The 16,502-nt window shown below is 47.4% G+C and overlaps 1 protein-coding gene across 2 annotated transcripts in view; it reads right to left on the bottom strand.

Moving 5' to 3' along the window:
* The window catches only part of EPHB1 (EPH receptor B1), a 462,780-nt gene that overhangs the window by 129,679 nt on the left and 316,599 nt on the right, over positions 1 to 16,502 (bottom strand). For both annotated transcript variants that reach the window (XM_073232346.1, XM_073232347.1), the window contains one exon: positions 8,768 to 9,103. In XM_073232346.1, the coding sequence (XP_073088447.1) occupies positions 8,768 to 9,103 (336 nt within the window). The remainder of the gene's footprint in view (positions 1 to 8,767; positions 9,104 to 16,502) is intronic.

The following is a 16,502-nucleotide window of genomic DNA, read 5'->3' as shown; positions in this document are numbered from 1 at the left end:
CTACCCCTGTTACAATGCAAAGCTGTTGCTGCAAACAAATGGCTGGTGTAGGAGGCACCACCAGACCGTGAACCTTACGTAAGGCCAGCCAGGACACCCCAAAGCAGAGGACATGGTGCTGAGGTGAGAGGAGGGAGACCCGGTCATGTCCCTTGGGAGACCTCAGTCTGTCAGGAGAAATATGGCCTACACACATGAAGAACTAATGCTCGTTCAAGAATGACTGTGTCGTCCTCATGACTAGCACAGTTCGGAGAAGGGCAATACACGTATCCAGATTTTCTGCAGGGCAGATAGACTCACAGGGAATGTATGGGCCCCTGTTCCCCTGAGCTCTTCCGGATAAAGCACTTTCTCTGTCCCTTGGAAAAATAATTAATTAATTATTAATTAAAGAAGGAAAAAAAGAAACATACACACAGTTAAAAATCCTAGGGCTCAATTCTATACCCAATGTTGCTCTGCAGCTCGGCTCTTAGAAGAAAGCTGATCACAAGACCCAGGGGCTGGCAAAGACTCTCCCTTGCTGTGGAAAACAATTGGCTGTCCGGCACTGCCTTTATTTACCCAGAACATTTAACTGTGCCTTTTTTCCCCATCTTTCACATCCGCTCTGAGAAGATGTTAATTTTCTGAAATTAAGCACTTAGCTTGATTGCTGTTTTGTTAATTGCTGCATTCAAACCCCCTGGGGCTCCTGCCTGTTTAACAGCGATGGTGCTGTGAAAACGATAGCAGGGAGTCGACAGTCAGGGAGTCCGCGTGCAGGTGGACAGACAACGCTGGGATCTCATCCTGACCACCCCCAGCTGTGGCTCCAGCAGCTGCAATCTCGCCTGTGGGGAGGGGGTCAGCCCAGGTCATAGCAGAGTGTCTCCCTATGTTTTTGAAGGACAGTGCACCCAGGGAGGTCCAGGTCTCACCAACATCTGGGAGAATGCAGGGGCTTAAATGCAACCCCAGAACCAGCCCAAAGATGCCTGAGGAAGGGAAGACCACAGAGAGAGCTAAGCTGCAGCACTTGCTGATGCCTGAGATTACTTTAAGAAAGACTGAGGTATTCATTCATTTGATAATTTATTAATTCATTCAATGAGCATTTATTCAATTCCATTATTTCAGGCACTTAGCTAGACACTGGGGAGCAACAGCCGGTAAGATGCACACAGGTGTGGTCTCCTGGAGGTTTCCGTCGGCTTGTGGAGCTGACGTTTGCCAGGGCCCCAGCTGAACAGCAACTATCTCATAATCCCACTAGAGTTCCCTCTGTACTGAGGGTTATAACAAGCTCATACCTAGGCTTTGAGTGGGTAAGGAACTTACTACCATCTCACTGCTGGTGTTCCCATATTCACTTAACAAGCCATATGCTTAGAGAGCCTCCCCCATGGTGGAGTGCGATAGGCAAAGAGGTCCCCACATCCCATGGGGCCCTTTTGTCATCCTTGCAGCGACCTGGGGCAGGGATGTTCTCAGCTGTTGTCCTGCTGTTGGCAGCATTACTGGGCACTGCTCAGAACCTGGAACAGAGATTCCCACACCCAACCCCTGCACGGCCCAGCAGGGGATCTCCATCCATGAGAATTTCAGATGGTCAGTTCGTGAACAATCAATATGCCACCCAGCACTGTCACTGCAGAGCAGTAGCCACTACAGATTGAAATACTCTCTTGCGACTGCATGTGATTATGTCCTAACTTTTAGAAGTGAGAGCTGGCTCCATAGCAGGTCGTGGTACCAAAGGGTCGGCTGAGGGCCTCCTCAGGTCACTTCCCAGCTGGTCACCTGCTCACTTGTAACTTTTCTGGGCTCTGATCTCAGTCTCAGTAAGAGCTGTGGACTAGAATGTGAGCTCTATAAGGGGCAGATTTTTGTCTGTGTTGTTTGCTCCTGTATCTCTGGTGTCTGGCACAGAGAAGGTGCATGGGAAGCCTCAATAAATGTGTGTTGAGTACATGGATGAATGGGAGTCCCTGGAAGCAGAAACCAATGAGTCAGCCTGTGGAAAGCAATCGCAAAGACTGTGTTGAATGAGGGAATTCCAAAGTTAAGTGCTTCATTTTATTTTAAGTTAAATTTTAACTTAATAGTAAGTGCTTAAATAGATGAATACATTCTCTGAGTGTGGTTGATTCTCACCATGTTCCTCTGAGTTGATCAGGGCTACTGGCATCATCCTAAGATCAGTCCCTTAAGTTTTCCTTCTAGGAGCCACAGAGGAGGAAGAGAACCTGGTCATCTGGCTGACTGGGAAGGATCTTAGGATGTCACCTGTGGATCACCAGGACACATCCTAATCATCATACCCAGCCAGACACTTATATACAAAGTCATAAGCAGGAACTACATGAACCTGGCAAATATTTATCAAGGCTGTCTCTGTCTAGCACTGTCTGGTCTGCCCCTCATGCCGCTGGGGTAGGCGAGCAGGTCTGATTCTCCGTAGAGCTCACCATCTCCTGCTGGGGGTGGAGGCCACAGCCTGGGTCATGGGCAGTGCTATATGCTGGCCTACTCAGCTCAACAGACAACAAGCCAGTGTTTGCAAATGGTCAGGACCTTTCTGAGGTCACTTGGAAACTCCTTCTCAATGCCGGAGTTTAAGAAACAATAAAAACAACCTTTTTTTAGAATAACAGTGAGAAGAAAGTAATGAAATGAACAATGAAACTGAATAAAGAACAGTAAATTTTTCCTTTACTCAAGGCATTTTAATGTGCCTTTATTAATTTCAGTGAAAGTTTTCTTTAAAGTCATCCCAGTCTTTTTAAAGTTCTGACTCAATCTTTTCTCTGCTCTTGAGCAAATTCGCCAGCTACTATCCAATGAGACCAGCCCTTAAAAATGAACTCATTTCAGCATATGGATCTTAACACTCTAAATTTTTACAGGCAGCAGTGTAATATTGTTTTAATATTTAATTTTGAGATTTACATAATATCATTCCTCCAAAGAGCTCAATATATTGCAATATCATAAAATTCCTTTTCATATTCAAAGATTATTCTTTATGCATGCAAATACTATATTTAACCAAGGAATAATGCAAATTAGGTGGTGTGTTCAGAGGAACTGGTGGGCTAGGTAATTCATTTGTAGGAAAAGTAGCATCTCTGAGTGACTTTAATTGTCTAGGACCTTCAAAAATGCCTTAAAAATGGACAAACTATAGGGGCTGGTGGCTATTAAAAGAACTAACATAGTATTTTTTAAACAAAATTGCCTGGTGTATCGTGTCTGTATTGTGGGCAGTGTGAATCTGTTAGTATTCCACAGGCGGTCAGCACAGCAAAGCCATACATGAACTGTGTGTTAGACAAACATCAGATGTAAATACTGCTGATGGCACCATAAAAGGGAAAGGAAAAGTGTTGCTTCTTCATGCACAAGACGAGGAGAGATGCACAGGCCCCTTGGAGCGGTGGGCTCAACCTGTACCAGGTACCCAGGGTCCAACTTCCCTCCTACCCTGACGGTCAGCCCACTGGGATGCAGACCTCATGGTTCTCCTTTCTGGTGCCCACTCCTTCTGCGAAGCATGGCCGCACCAATACCTGTCACTGATGGGATATTAATGACATCTGCCCCAGACAAGAAGCCTGAGGGGCCTTGGAAGAAAACAGCCTACAAAGAAAAAGTCCAGCAAATTGCTGTCTGGCTCAGGACATACTCTTGGAAATGATGCTCAAGCTCCCAGTCCATAGCCTGGTTTACAAAGTGATTTTCTATCCCATCTCATTTGCTTGCCACAACAGCCCTAGGAAGCAGGTGTGATTACTCCCATTTCACAGCTGAGAAAAGAGGGATCAAGGCATTTCTGTGAACTTGCATGGCTCGTGTGAGGAGCAGAGAGGGTCCAACCTTGGGACCCCCCCACAACTGCTGCACCTCCGCCAGGGTGACTGCCACATGGTGTAAGGTGGAATGCTGATGGAACAACACAGCATACCCAGCGTTCAGGCTTGGGTGAGAATAAGGTCAGCCCTCAGAATCAGAGGTTAGTTACAGACCATAGCCAACAGGCCAAAGCCTGAATTGGATTCGTTTGGGTCTCAAGTGCTTTGCAATTTTTAATTAGTTGTCAACATTTTAAATCTGAACTGGTAGTTTACAAGACATGGCAGCCCTGGGTATGGCAGCCCTGGCTGGAGTGGGTAAGGGCTGCCCCTGTTCTCTTCAGTTCCCTGCAGGCCCACCATACCCTACTGCCCAGCTCTCGGCCTTGCTCTGCTCCTCCCCATTATTTGCCTGGCCTCATGGGCATTCAGGTTTGTTGTCTCTGTCTTAGATGGCGCCAAATCCACGGACTTTATTTTATCTTGCCTTGAGTTGATTTTTTAGATGCTCTGATTTGTCTTATTTATTTTTTCCAAGATTTCTTCTGAGGTCAACTCTGACACTCTGAATCTAGTTGGCACAAAAGAGAAGTAAAGTTTGTCATTCACTTTAATTCTCTCTGACAGCCAGCCAGCTGATCTGGCCATCAGTCTGAATCTGGGGGCCACGTGCCAGAGAGTGACTGCAGAAGTTAGTGGTGATAACAATCTCTCTGCAGATGGCTTGGCCACTGGAACAGAGAAAGTTCTACCTTAATATTAAACTTAAGGCAACTGTATTGAGTGCAACGCTACATCCCTGAAGACCTCACATAAATCTGAGCTTGCATAATTCATGACCAACCCAGACTGAAGATGATGGACGTTTTTTTTGACAACTAAAGTGGCCCAGCTATATGGCAATAGCTTTGAGAGAGCATACAACTTATATGGCTCACCACAATACCATTTTTGATCAGTCACAGGATAAAATGGCCATAAATCTGATTTTGAAACCCAGAAATATTCATTTTCTGGCTGTGAGATGCTGAGCAAATACTGAAAGAATTCTGACCTCAGTTTCTTCATCTGACCCACCTCAATTTTGTGAAGAACTCAGTAGGGGCTTGGCACATTGGAGGTGCTCAAAAAAGAGAGTTCTCTGCCACTGCCTATGGGCTGGGTAAGGATCCTATCCTGGAACTCTCCAAGTGATAGAAGTTCCAAGTGATAGACATGACTGGGGGCATCACGGAAGGAGATGGAGGTTCTCCAGGTCTCAGGACTCACAGAGCCTTCAGTATCCCTGTCATGCTTGCTTCCAGAGGAATAATTGTGTCTACTGTGTGTCCAATAGACCACAAATGATGACCAGATCTCCTATGGCCTCTTAGATCACAACATTTAGGATCAAGCAAAGCCCATTGGTGACTTTCTCTGATGATCTGATGCCTACCGTAGCCCTTTCGGTTGGGTATCTAAATCTTCCAAGATGAGCTGCCTGCCTCCACTGGGCCGGGCTCGTGAGAGCGGCAGGATGCAGCATCAGTGTGGCATGTCCGGGCTCTGAGAAGGAAGAGCATGACAGTCCTGTGTCTGCTGAACAGTAAGAGCTGCACACCCAGCCAAAGATGTGGTCCATAGCTCCTAAACACAGGAGGAACCAGCCCAGAGCAGTGAGCAACCTCCCGGGACAGAGTTTGATGTTCAAGAGCATCAGGCTTCAGATCAAGTCCAAAACCACTTGGCAGCCAATTTGTCCAAACCTTTCTCTCATCCAATGTCAAGAACCAGTTCACCTTGGGAACAACTCATACCCCTCAACCAATACACACTCATCTCCCATCTCAGTCCAGAGGTAGGGAAAAGTCTTTTATGGTTCAGTGTCACAGAGAAAATTGTGACAGGGTAACAGAGGCTGCACATGAGCCCTCCTCACCCCTAGCAGGATGGCATTGGCTGACTCTGAATAACCCCTCCATGCTCCAAGACTATGAAAGACTGGAGGGACTGTCCACCTCAGAGGGCAGGAAACAGGAAGGCAAAAACAGAGGTGATGTCCTATTGACCCTCCTCTAATCTGAGGTTCCCCAAACCCTTTTAAGCCTCTGCTTCCTCATCTGAAAAATGGAAACAGTAATGCCCAAGTCACAAGGTAATTATGAAGACCAAATGAGTCCATGAATTCCAAAATTCTCTGTCAACTCAAAAGCAGCATGAACATGAAGTGCTAAATGTGATGATCATTACTCACCTGCTCCTCCATCAGGGCCCACTCAGTGGTCCTTAGCTATTCCAGTTTGGGTAGACACAGGAATAGGCATTCAATAAACACTTATCAGTTGACTCACAGATTGATTTCAGGGCTGCTCTTGGTCAAATTCCTTACCTGCCATCTACCTACTCATGACCCAAACAGTAGGACAGTGGTGACCAGAAGCACTGACAAGGGTCACACCATACCGTGAAGTCAGGATAGGGAGGCGGACTTGGATCTCACCCCGAGTGGAAGAGCTCAGGGGTGCCCTGGAAAGGGGTCAGACATGTCACAGCTTACTGGTGATACATGGTGCATCCACCTCATCTCTTCATGGAGCTCAGTCATATAGCTTTTATGCCTGCCCTGTAGTCTCTTTAATCTCTCATAAACTGTGTAGCCTCTGTTCGTGTTTCTTACCTGCTCTTGCGGAGATACAGGCTCAAGGGTTTATTGAAAGGTTCTCATCTTTCAAACAAAGTCATCCGTTGGTCAAAAATAATTTGCATTCACCAGTGGATTCACCCAAGCAGTGTGACAGCACCTATTCCTCAGAGCCCTGAAGGCCACAGGTTAGGAACCACTGGTCACCTTCACATTTGTCTTATAATAACTGTCTCTCAGCAACTCTAAACTATCTGGCACCAAACACCACAATTCCCAAAGAGAAACCATAGATTGGAAGGTGAAAATGGAGTTGAGTTTACAAAAACAAGGAAGGTTAAGAATAAAGGGCCCACCAGAGGAGGAACAAAGGGCATGAGAAATGTGCTCTTGGAGGAGAAAATGGGTGAGGATAAAAATACAAGTATTGAGTGTTGGAGATGCAGGGCCCCTTGCAGAAGCCCTGGTCCCTCACCTCCTCTGCAGCCTGGGAAGGTGCAGATGGCAAGACAAGCAGATGGGCAGGTTCAGGAATAGCAGGGTAAGGGAAGGGAGGGGCAGAAATCAAAGCAAACCAATATAAGTGGCAGGTTTGTTCGCACATGCTTAGAGAGACAGAAAAGACAGCCAAGCCCAGCATAACATGACAGCCTGGCAGAATGATTATTCCCAGAAGCTGGGACACTAAAATACTTCAGCCAGTTTTCTGCCTTAAACTCTCCAAGGGAAATACTGCTAACAAAGGCTGCCCATGATACATCTCCACATGATGCAAAAATTTCTATTCCCTTTTCTTTGGGTAAGACAGACTGTCATGACCTTTGTCTCCACGGCATTGGGGCTGGGCTCACCAGCTGGAGGCTTCCACACTTCCACACTTATTTTCTCACCTCACACACATGCATGTAAACACGTGACCATACACATACATACAAACATGCACACATGAACACACACACGTTCACAGCAACAACGCAGCCATCTGGACAGCCATGCTCTCCTACAACACCTTTTTTTCTCCTCAGTTCTGACAGCTTAAACCCAAGAATCATCTGCCACCAAAGATGCCTGGTATTAAAAGAGGCAGAATGAGCCCAGGGCTGGGGAGGTGAGGAGCAGCAAGGGATGGTGTAGGAAAGAGGAGGTCAAAAAGGGGAGTTCCATGGAGGGAGACAGAGCAAAGAGAGATGCCTGACTCATGCTGTTTCACTAAGGAGTTGTCCTTGCATTTGTTTATTGAAGAAAATTTATAATTCTAAATCAGACCATGGTACATTCCTATGACCCCCCTTGTCTATAGACATGATGCTCACTTCCTCTCTGAAGCCTGTACCCTCACCCCAGCAGACACATTGTTCATTTCTCTCTAACTCTCTTGGTATTTACTGCACATGTACCATATACAATGCTTAGGATTTACCACACTGCAGCTTTGCATTTATGTCCTATAAATTCTTCAGTTAGTGAGTTTTGTGGGAGGAACAATGGTGTCCAAGTATTATTGTATCCCTTACAGTGTCTAATCTACAGCTTGGCACACAGTGGGTGCTAAATAACTGTCTCTCAATAATGAGTAAATAAATAAATGTACGAATGAGTGAGGGCATGAATGGACTGGTTAAATGGATATAAAAGATGAATTGTTGCAAGAGATGTGAAAAGTAATAATGAGAAAAGGTCAGAAGAGTAAGAGATACAAAAATAAAGAGAAGAAATGTATTGTGAGCTTTGCAAACCACACGGAGGTACCAGCTATCAGGAGTTCTCTACTGGCAACTATCTGAGGTCTCTATACCAGTGTAGCATTCATCTGAGCAAGCTATAAATAAGGTGCTCTTGAATTTCATGGGTTTAATTGAAAAATAACCGACGAAGGCAATAGTGACTTTATCACATGATTTCTGGGAAGTTTCTTTCTTTCGGTTTTCTAATAAAGCGGCACTGGTGTTCTCAAGACTGAGCAGTGCTTCTACCCACCCACCCATCCATCTGTCCATCCATCATTCCAAGGGCATTTGTTGAGCCTGGCTAGACACAGAGCACTGGGTTCCACTCTGGCTTGGATACATATCTTTGCTTTTGTGCTGGGTGCAACAATATTCCTTAGAATCTGGCTCACATTCAAAGGTGAAACACCACACCTGTTTCCCCTATGGCGACTAATGCCCATCACCTGACAGTGTCACTTAGAGGAGGAGGCCTGAGGGACAGCCCAGAAGAACAGGTGATGCTGCTGCTTTGTCCCTCACAGAGATAGAGAGAGAGCCTGCCATGCACCAGAAGAAAGGCACACAGACATCCCTGTACTTACCAGCTTGGTTTGTGGTGATGTTGACGGAGACATGCTGTGGGGGAAAGGGACTCTTGCTGGAGACCCCATTGACGGCCTGGATGTCAAAGGTATAGGGGGTGTGGGCCCACAGGCTGCTGATGGACACACGGCATTCGGTCAGGCCCAGCTGCCTCGGCACAAACTCCACATTGTCGTCGCAGCGGGAGCAGCTCCGGCGGTCGGCCCGGCACTTCTTACAGATGATGTTGTAGGTCACGTCATCCCTCCCGCCTGTCTCCCTCGGAGGGTGCCACTCCAGAACGATGGATGTCTCATTGACGATGGAGATGACATTTCGGGGACCTGATGGGACACCTGTAGGGAGACAAAGTAGAGCCCGGTGAGGCTGGGGAGAAGTCTCCCCGTCCAGCATCTCCGTCTGCCCTTGGTGTGTTCCGTCCTCATCATATGTGTGTGCCCCTCTTCCCACTCTTAGCCCCAAATCTCAGAACAGTCTGAGGAAAAAATGGTGGATGGAGATGACAACCTGTCCCAAAGTCCCCTTTCAGTCACCCCCACAGGGGTAGCCCTTCCTTCAATCATGAGTGCCAAAGGAGGGGAGGGCACCACAACCCCCTTTCAAGACCTTTCAGTCTCAACACCAAGCTGCATCCTCCGGCCACCTTTAGTATATAACATGTATGTATATTAGAGACGAACTGGATTTCTTGTGTTCTCTTAATTGGCATTAGAACTCAACGGTTGAGAGATATGAGTGGCACATCAAAAGCCCCAACATATTCTGGCATCTGGCACAAAATCACACACAATTTAGGATCTATGTGATGTGGGGGGGGGGCGGAGTGGGGGGAGTTTCTCTGTAGGTCAGATTGCCAGAACACCTGGATAAATACACACATTACACAAGCTTTGGTGCATTAAGACAAGAAGCAAAGTTGGGTGGGAGGTTCATGCAGCTGCCATTTTGATGCCATGACATAAGAAGAGTACAGAGGTTTGTTTAGACATTCTGCTGGCTGGTTTACATGTATTTAATCCCCTCTAAGAATACTAGTGTAAAGACATAATAATTCAATTTTATAGAAAGGGAAACTAGAGCTAAGAATAGGGACTGGCTATAGATGATGTGCTCTATGAGAACTGAAGCCAGCATGGACACCCATATCTGCCTGGTTCTAAGGCTTATGTTCTTAACTATAGCCCTGTGCCATCTGCTAGTGAAACCAGGAAACTGCTAGGAAGAAAAAAGCTGTCTCCAGCCTTGGCCTTACACCAATGTAGTATTCCAAAGGTTGGTGTAGGATCTGTTAATGGACAACAGGAGATTTGAACAGACTCTCTCCTATAAACCAGCCAGGCTCACTGGGCTCAACAAGGGCAGTCTCTTCCCTCTTGACAGCTCTGTCTGTGGCTCCTGTTCACACTCTAGCAAAGGTTGAAATGCCTGTTGCAAAATTCTAGAAAGCCTGTTCCTTCATAGGAAGGCAAAATATTGCTGAATTAATAGCCACAGTGCAGGGAAATTTGAGATTAAGTTCGGAGAATCTTTTGCCCAAGAACAGAAGAGATCACAGCCTCAGTTTCCCAAACTGAGCTTTGCATATCTTCAGTGTCTAACTGATGGAAATGAATCCTGTCTGGAAGCTCCCCCCAACTTCCAAACAGTGGCTCTGCTGGAGCAGCCGCTCCTGCTAGTAATGCATTCAGAATTTACGCACGTGACTGTCGCCAGCTGAACGAAGACATGTGTAAAGTGGTTCATGCTGAAGACAGGAATCAAATGCCAACAAACAAAATGAGGGAATAACAACAAGGTCGGGGGGCACCAGGGAAGGATTCTGTGTTGAATCAGTCAACAGCAAGCAGCTAGAGTAGAAAGCAAATATTAAATCCGATTCTATTAAAACATGAAAGAAAATCAGTACTGTACTATATAAAGCCCATTAAGCCTGAGATACACATGCACGCCTTTGACAGGGTAGGATTCATGAAGCATTTTCACTAAAGTCTTGCAAAGAGTGTTTCAGAATTCCCTACCCACCTGCCCAGGGAAAAACATCCATCTCTTTTTGGATCAGCACACAGCTGATACTGGGTGGGCAGCTGGCATGCCCTAGGTGGGCTCTCCGTGGGCCAAGACAGCCTCACCTCAAGCTGCACTATTCATTACCATGCATACTGGCCACTGCCGGTTTTGAACATGCCTGTTTGCTCAGATGGATGAGACTGAGACTATAAGCTCCCAGTGGCCAGTACCATTGCTTGCCTGTCTCACTGTCAGAGCAGACAGCCTAGCCTCAGCCACAGGCCACTGTTTCTCATACTCATTATCAAACTGTTCAGTGAGTGCTTGCTCCATGCTAGGCGGGGGGTAAATCCTTTAACAGTGTTGTTTTATTACATCCTTGCGATGTCCTGAGGCTTGGGCAGAAGGGTAGAGACAAACACTGTCTGCAAGAGTGACCATCCATCCTCCCACCTTCTGAAGACCTCCCCCACTTCAATGATCTCCTCTCTTCCTTGACCTTCAACTTCACCCTCTCCCCTGGCTCCAGCTTCTCCATCTAACCTTGCATAAGTCTTTGCCACTTTAAAACTGAAACACTGTCATCTGGCATCTTTCTACCTCACACATCCTCTCCTCTTCACTCTCCAGCCCAGCTTTTCTAAAGCAGAGTCACACGTGCTGGCTCTGCCCTCTCCCTGCTCGGCCCACTGAGCGTGGTCACTTCCCCACTCCTCTGCCATGCCTGCTTTTCCTTTCGCCTCCTATCTGACAGATCCAGGGAACACAGTTGGGTCCTTACCTTCCTTGACACACTGTGTTGTTGCCAGCCAGACCCTGAAGTCCCATCTTCTGGGTCCCCCAACACACAGATCATGACTCCAGTCTGTCTATTCCATCTCTTTTTCCCTAGACCTTTCCCTTCCTCTATGTCCCCACCACCTCAGAATCTGGATCTTGTCAGTTTTCTCACCCTACTGCAAAAATCTCCTAATGAATCTGCCAGCACTGCTCTGCATCCCTCCCATCCATCTCTTCTGCCAGAGTGTGAGTTCCAGAAGGTACACGGGATGGGTGTTTCTCTGCTCAAGCTCCAGTTACCCAAAAGCTTACTGTCCTTTCCACGTCCTTCAAGTACCCATGTAATCCTGCTGAGCTTGATCTCATCTCCAACCACCTGACCTTCATATGTGGCCCTGCATATTTTGGCCAATAGGATAATTCCTGCTGTTTCCTGTGCACACTAAGCTCTCTTCATACCCTTAACCTCTACACAGACTTCTCTCCTCTGTCTGGAATTCTTCTCTATATCTACTTGCTGAACTCCTGGTCACCCTTCAAGATCCAGCGCCACACGCAGCCCACCTATGGCTTCTATAGCCCATTTCTAGGTGCCTAACCCAGATTCCACCATTGCATGGTCTCGTCCTCTGTGGCATCCTCACCATATTGAGGTCTCCCAGTGGCGAGGCTGATGGCAGCTTGTCTCTGTGATTCCCACGGCCAGCACCTTGCCTGGGGGAGGACCCTTCCACTTGGTTTTGATCTCCACTCAGTGTGCACGCCTAACGACACATGTGTGCAGCCCTCTCCAGCCCGAGCCTGAGGAGCCTTGCAGTGGGGCTGGAGGGTACAACAGTGGCAGCAGTGGGGACCCTCTGCTTCTGTCGCTGAGAGGCCAAGGCTTTGGTGGCAAGTGAGGAGCCGATTTGGAGAGGCCTGTCCTCTCCCTGATCCAGTGGTGTCCATGGCAGCTGGGGAGCACCCCCATTCCCCCTGGTGATGTTACTCCATGTCTGTTCATTTGATCCCCACTCAGGAAGAAAAGCGGTGGGTTTCCAGGAACATTTTTCTTATTTATTCAGAAACAGCCCACATAGGAAACAATGGCTGCCCCCTTTCTCATCCCCAGCTGCACTGCAGAGCAAGTGTACCTGTGAGGCATGGACAGGGTCATGGTTTTTGAGTCCAGGACTGAATTCACTGGAATCCTTTCCTTCCAAGGAGTGGGAACAGGCACAGCGACCTTCCTCTAGAGCGTGGACTCGGAGAGCGAGGAGAACCTCAACTTGTGGGTCCTTCCTGCCCGCGTCCTCACAGGGCGGCTGCGTCTTGTTATCTCGGAGCTCAGCACAGTGCCTGGGCTCACAGTGCAAGCGTGGAGCTGGAGGTGGCCCAAATCTGGCTACAGACAATGCTGGGATCCCACACTTACTCATTCGGCCCTTTCACAAATACTTCCTGCACTGTTTTTAGGAGAGAGCCAGACAGACATGGCTCTGCTTCCATGGAGCTTACATTCTGGTGAGGGAAAACTGATAGAAAGAAGGAAACATGAAGACAAGTGAGATGATTTCACTTAAGAAAAAGTGCTGTGAAATAAAACAGCCCCCAGGAATGCTGCCTCACCATGCTTAGCTTAACTGCTGCTCCTTCATCTACGAGGCCTGCTCCAGGGTGGTGAGCCAGGGCCCAGCATCTGGGCGGCTAAAACAACGATGGTCCTAGGTCTGTGCTGGTCAACCTGATGGTAAGGGCACATTCCTGCAGGGAAGCAGCTCAGCCTCTCCCATGCTTGAACAAAGAGTCTGACCAGGGCAGGTCTGGTCTCTGAATAAATCTCCCTGGAGGAAGGTGCTCGGGCCAGTTTGCTACTCCTGCAGACTGCACTGCCTGAGTTTGGGGCCCCACCCCTGCAGGGATTATCTGTCCAGGACTAGGGGAGGCCAGCTGGAACGACCAAACAAAAATGTGGAAAAGCAGAGTGGAGACCAGAGCAAGAAGCAGACCTGCTGCTCCTGCCAGCAAAAGCCCTAGACCTCCTTGCCCAAGCACTCTGGAGTCATCGTCTTTCTTAATTACCTACAGACAGGTTTTTTGAAGCCTCCCTGATCTGTTGCCACGGTTACTACTGATGAAAGCTTCCCAAGGAAAGCCCTGTGCAAAGTCAGTCCTGTTACAGGATGAGAAAACCACTGAGCTAAGAGTCTGTTTGGACGAGAGGGGCATGTAGGTCCTGGCTTAGCTGACGGGGCTCTGTGTCTTCCAGAAAGTGTCTGAGAGTTAGCCCGGCCTGCCTGGAGCATAGCTGGCACCAGGACCTTAAAGAACTAAACAGACCTTTCGAGAGCCATGGGATTGCCCTATTGAGCTCCAGGGGTTACCCTGTAGAGATAAAATCTCCCACTTCTTAATGTGATTTAGGCCAGACATTTCTTTTTAAAGAAGGAAGACAGGGTGGGTGGGAGAGAGTGGGTAAGATTATTTGTAGGTGTTAGGCAGGAAGTGAGAGCATGCCCATGTAAGCAAAGGGAAAATCCACTGAGGACGAGCCCCAAAAGCCAATTCCTTTACCAAGAATCTGAAAAAGATCAACCTCCAGGTCTCAGAATTCAGATGTGAATTTCAGGCTGGCCTCTGGCAGGGTCCAGTGAACTGTGCATTGCTGTGGGCAGGGTCTGCGTCCTTTGACCCCTCCCCACGGGGAGCTGGTGAGGACTGCAATCATGGTGAGGCGATGTTCTCCTGGAAGCCTCTGTGCAAACCAGGACTGTGCGAGCCAGAGATGGGGTCCTCCACATTGTGTGCCCAGCTCCTTGAAGCATCTCATGAAAACAATAGTTTTTCCCCAGAAAAACAAACAAGTCCTTGAACACAGACATGATTTTTCAGAGACTCTGAGAGGTTCCTAGTCCACTGAAACCAACAAATGAACCCCCAAATGTTCACAGCAACTAAGTTAAAAATATTCTCTTGTTGGTAAACCTTGAAAAAGTGAATGTCTAAGCCTTAATTTTCTCACTGAAAAGTGGTAGTTTTGAGATTTAATGAAATAATATGCTCAAAGAGTTCAGCTTTGTGGCTGGTTGCATGAAGAACTTAGTGAACATCAGCTGCTATTGTTATTAGTATTGACATTATTGGATGATCTGGAACCCTGACTTGCTCCTCAAATAAGACTGATCTAATTCAGTGCCCAGAACTGTGCTGAGCATTGCAGAAGTCATGACGATACGGAGATTACAACTCGTGATGTTGGGGAATCAGATGCTTGTTAGTGGGGCAAGACCCCATACGCACTGAGTATTAGAAATTGTGGACACACACAGTTAAGGGTCAAACAGACACAAAGAATTACAAATGTTCAGGAAAATGTAAGTTCAATGCAGAACACAATATTTAGTAATGGTACCAGGGGTCTTCCCGCAAGGTTCGAGCTCTACTTGGAGAAAAGCACTGAGGATGTTATCTGCCCTAGTCTATGCCCTCTGGGCCACCTAGCCCCTGCAGCACACCCAGGAAGGGGTAGAACCCTAGTCTTAGGCTGTGTCCCCAGAATGTCCAGACCTTTCTACCTCCTGGTCTCAAGACTGCTGTGTACACCTATACATACAGTTCCTGACCTCCCAAGAGGTGGTCTGGCTTTGACATGGTATCTGTCCTTGTTTGATCTCCCTCCCAATATGGGCAGGGAAACCCCTTCTTTACTCCCACAGTCAACTGTGTCCTCTACTTAATCTTCATTTAGGAGAAAGTGTTGAGATAAGCTCTGGGAATGGGCCAGGAAGGACATTGGATATTGACCAAACTCATGAATATTTTGAGTCAAAAGAATGCAGAGGCAGTGTTCTTATGGCTGAGAAGAGTCAAGATTGTAATTTAGAAAACTAACTGCATAATTTAATGTGAGATGACGGTTAAAAGGCGATAGAGATCAGAAAATGAAATCAGTGGTGTTAGGGAGCGGGGAGACATGGATGGAGTGGCTATCAGAATGATGGTGCATCAGGACATCTCTGTACCCATTTCTCACTGTGTCATAGCCACGTAAGAGAACCATGTCTGAGAGACTGGAAGGCTTCCTGGAGAAGGGGGAAAGGTCCTTGAGACTTTGTGGAGACAGATAGGAGTCAATGAGCAGAGGCAGACATAAAATGGGAGCTGTGAAGAACTGAAGAGGTTGTCTATGGAGACAAAATATGCAGGAAACCAAATCAGGCTGATTGTTCCACCTCTGCCCTCAATATGGGGATGAAAGCAGGCTGGTTTGGAGGGTAGCATAAGCCCAGAGAGGGGAAGTTTGCAACCATCAGAAAGGTAGTGGACTTATCAAATACACATGAAGTCAGCTTCATGTTCAGATGTGGTTCCCTCTTTGGTAACAGATTATTTGAAAACAATGTCAAAACAAACAAAAAAAACCACTCTTTATTCTTTCTGGCTGCCGTGTGTAGCTATGAAACTCCCAGCCTAGGTTCAACTTTCTCTCTCCTCTCCTTTCCTACCCGAGACACCAGTTCCTCTTTTACCAATCCCTCACTATGTGTAAAATTCCTGAATTCCTGGGAGAGAATGGACAAGAATGACCACTGTCCTAGAGAAAAGGGTTGTGATGTGTGTGATACTGTTTCAGGACCTCGGGGAGGGGTATGGCCTGCAGGCTCCCCACCCACTTTGCTAAGGTCTGCCGGATAGCAGCGGGGCAATTCCTACAGATTCTATGGCAGGCACCAATAAACAACCCCACAACAGTGGTCGGTGGGGCAGAGATTGTCAGGTCTCATCACAGGGGGATGGAGGATGGCTGTTTGAGGCCATATCAGGGAATTAGTAGTAAGTTATCAAGGACCTGGTGGAAAATAGTAGTATCAAAATGGACAGACTGCTGAGGCATCCTCACTCAACGGCAGAAGCTTACAGGGGCTTGAGATCTTTGGGAAAGCAGGCCAAGGATTGTCTACAGTTTAT

This window comes from Manis javanica, chromosome 3 (assembly GCF_040802235.1).
Source record: "Manis javanica isolate MJ-LG chromosome 3, MJ_LKY, whole genome shotgun sequence".
Classification (NCBI taxonomy): Eukaryota; Metazoa; Chordata; class Mammalia; order Pholidota; family Manidae; genus Manis; species Manis javanica.
Note: the sequence above shows the minus strand (reverse complement) of the source record. Positions and strands in the feature narration are given on the sequence as shown.